The 2,545-nt window shown below is 33.9% G+C and overlaps 1 protein-coding gene across 5 annotated transcripts; it reads left to right on the plus strand.

Annotated features, from left to right (window-relative positions):
• The first annotated feature begins 421 nt into the window (after positions 1-421).
• On the plus strand, positions 422-1,718 carry LOC149156695 (uncharacterized). 5 transcript variants are annotated; one of them, XM_089445139.1, is made up of 4 exons: positions 422-678; positions 924-979; positions 1,141-1,195; positions 1,287-1,718. In XM_089445139.1, the coding sequence occupies exons 1-4, from the start codon at positions 558-560 to the stop codon at positions 1,316-1,318; spliced, it is 264 nt and encodes an 87-aa protein (XP_089301265.1). In that variant the 5' UTR covers positions 422-557; the 3' UTR covers positions 1,319-1,718. The 5 variants fall into 5 exon arrangements, 4 of the variants coding, with proteins under 4 accessions (XP_089301265.1, XP_089301262.1, XP_089301263.1 ...); XM_089445137.1 differs by lacking the exon at positions 1,141-1,195 and adding an exon at positions 1,068-1,100 and having other exon boundaries at positions 425-678; positions 1,200-1,718; XM_089445138.1 differs by lacking the exon at positions 1,141-1,195 and adding an exon at positions 1,068-1,100 and having other exon boundaries at positions 425-678.
• The last annotated feature ends 827 nt before the right edge of the window (positions 1,719-2,545 follow it).

The raw sequence follows: 2,545 nt of genomic DNA on the forward strand, positions 1-2,545 counted from the left end.
TTTAACATCTTCAAAATTTTTTGGGGCAGTTATATTGTGCAAAGCTCAAATTTACTATTCCAAAAAAATATCCACCAGATTTTAAACGAAATTGCTTATAAAATATGGCAAAAAAAGGTAAAAAACATTTGACAATTTGTAATTGTGAAAGAAAAACAATACTCATTATTACTTTTGTTTAATAAAATATAGCTTGAAATTGAATTGTTCATACCCCTTTTATTTAATGTAAGAGTCACTTTTAATAAATTTAAAAATAACATAACACATATTAAAAAAAAATGTTTACCAGGAAACTTGGTTATGGACACATATATAATATTTTGCATTCAATTATTAATATGGATTAATGCTGCCGTAGTATCGGACAGCTCACAGATATAGCTTGTATGTGCTTAATATATGCACATATCACAATGTTGCTACGGTGGTTAGAGTTAATTCTTCACATGGCCTCTAGTACTTTAGCATTTACTACCCAGCCTTAGTTTAGCTGGTCCTTGTACGCTGGGACACGCGGTGTGATCTCGACTGAGGATGTTGCATGCAATTGCTATATGGTTCTACGTTCTTGTGCCATTTGTCCCGCCTTATCTCTGGCGATTCCTCTCCGGCGATCCAACGGTGGTGTGCGTCTAGGGTTTTACCACCTAATCGCTTTCTCATGCCCAACATCTGGTGAGTTCAGTGTTACTGTCGATCCGAGGCTTCTGGCTTCTCTATAATGGCGAATTGATTCCATGCAGGTTACAGTCTGGTAGTCACTCCTCCTACGGCTTGCCCTAGTTATGATGTTTGGTTTGGAGAAGACAAGCATTATTAGTTATCTGAATCCAAGTAAGATCAATAGTTTCTTTTATTTCTATGTGGATGTGGAAGAAATTGTTCAATGCCAAGACTGACAGGTTGTTGCCTCTGTCTAGGTTATGTCAAGAGTATCTCAAAGCGATGGGAACAGTTCTGCTCCAGGATTCAGAAGGTAAGCTCATAAACCTGGGAGATTCGTGAGTCGTCGATAATTTTATGAGCTTAGAATTATTTACTAAGGGTTTTGATGTATGTGCAAGTGGTCATTTGGAGAGGACATCCTCCAGATTCAGGTATAACATCTTCCTAATATTGATATACATGTTTTAATAGATTTCCTCTCCATTAAATAACCTTGTAATACTTTCATATCTAATTGCGGTCAATGGTAGGTACTCTTCCATCCCTACTCTGCTCGCGCAAGCTTGGAACCTACTCTTCAAGATTCAATGTCTTACAGATTTATTGGTTGTTTCTAGGTTGGCACTCTAGTCCTCAACAGTTTAGTTAATGAAGGGTTTAAAGCTCCACCAAGCCGAGCTCAGAATGTTACCTAGATTTCTTTTAATCCTTATTTAGTTGGTTGTTTAAGAGAGTCGACAGCCTCGTTGCATGCTTTGAGCAATTTTGGGGAAAATACCAGTCCTTGAGTCGAGGCTTGTGAACATATTTTTGTTTTATCCTGCTCTTTGTTTTGGTTAATTTATTTGTTAAAGGACTTTGCAGTTTTGGTCATTACAACCCGAAGGCGTCATTCTGGAACTATAACTTATTTCGCAGTAGAACATACATACTTATATATAGTGCATTTCCAATTTTAACTGATATTTTTGTTATGTTGTTTCATATTTAGCAATGGGTCGGAATGCCTATGTTCTAAATCTCAGAGTATTAAGATTTATTGATTGTTACTTGGTCCTTGCGGAATAATTTGGTTTAGTGAGGTTTTATACTAGGGGTTTATTCTTAGATAGGCTTAAAGTCTTTATGCCTTCTATCTTGTCATAGACTAGTAAATTTTGCATGGGTGATAAATGAGGATGTACCTCTGCTCGTTCGACATTTCCAAACAGATTTTTCTTATGTTTGACAGTTGTACAATGTAGCTAAATTATGGTGCGTTAATCGATATACATATTTAATATGTATGGTGCATTAATCAATATATATATATAATATGAAAAGTGTAAAACACAACTGTTTCTTGGGTGGAATTCATGAAGGGTTTTGCACAGTTCATTCTGTTGTTTATGGAATGAAAAATATGCTGAATATTTACGAGCGTAGGCTTATTTTTTATACTATGTCAAATCCTACTTCATACTAAAATTACTTGATGTGTCCTTTGCATATTTTCATCATAGATTTTATGTTGTTTCGTATACTGAGAAAATAGATAAACCCCGCCTGCTGTTTTTAATGTATTTTTAAAGAATTTCCTTGCTCAATCGTTCTGCATACAAAAAATTTCTTTATACTAAAACAAATAAGATTTCCTACTTAGTCAATTAAATCATTACTCTATATACTAGAACAAATAAGATTTCCTACTTAGTCAATTAAATCATTACTCTATATACTAAAACAAATAAGATTTCCTACTTAGTCAATTAAATCATTACTCTATAGCACAATACTGACTCTTAATAAAACATTTCATGGTACTTATCTATTTAGTAATAGGATATAGCACAATATTGACTCTTAATAAAACATTTCATGGTATTTATTTATTTAG

The sequence above is a fragment of the Pinus tabuliformis genome, chromosome 9 (assembly GCF_031772625.1).
Source record: "Pinus tabuliformis cultivar Carrire ecotype Pingquan chromosome 9, CPIR1, whole genome shotgun sequence".
Taxonomy (NCBI): domain Eukaryota; kingdom Viridiplantae; phylum Streptophyta; class Pinopsida; order Pinales; family Pinaceae; genus Pinus; species Pinus tabuliformis.

What these genes read in the sequence shown, in the direction of transcription:
- LOC149156695 (XM_089445136.1), top strand. Translation starts at nt 558, where the DNA reads ATGGTTCTACGTTCTTGTGCCATTTGTCCCGCCTTATCTCTGGCGATT. An exon ending in TTTCTCATGCCCAACATCTG is followed by an intron (nt 679 to 923) that starts GTGAGTTCAGTG and finishes GCCTCTGTCTAG; the next exon opens with GTTATGTCAAGAGTATCTCA. An exon ending in TCTGCTCCAGGATTCAGAAG is followed by an intron (nt 980 to 1,140) that starts GTAAGCTCATAA and finishes ATGTTTTAATAG; the next exon opens with ATTTCCTCTCCATTAAATAA.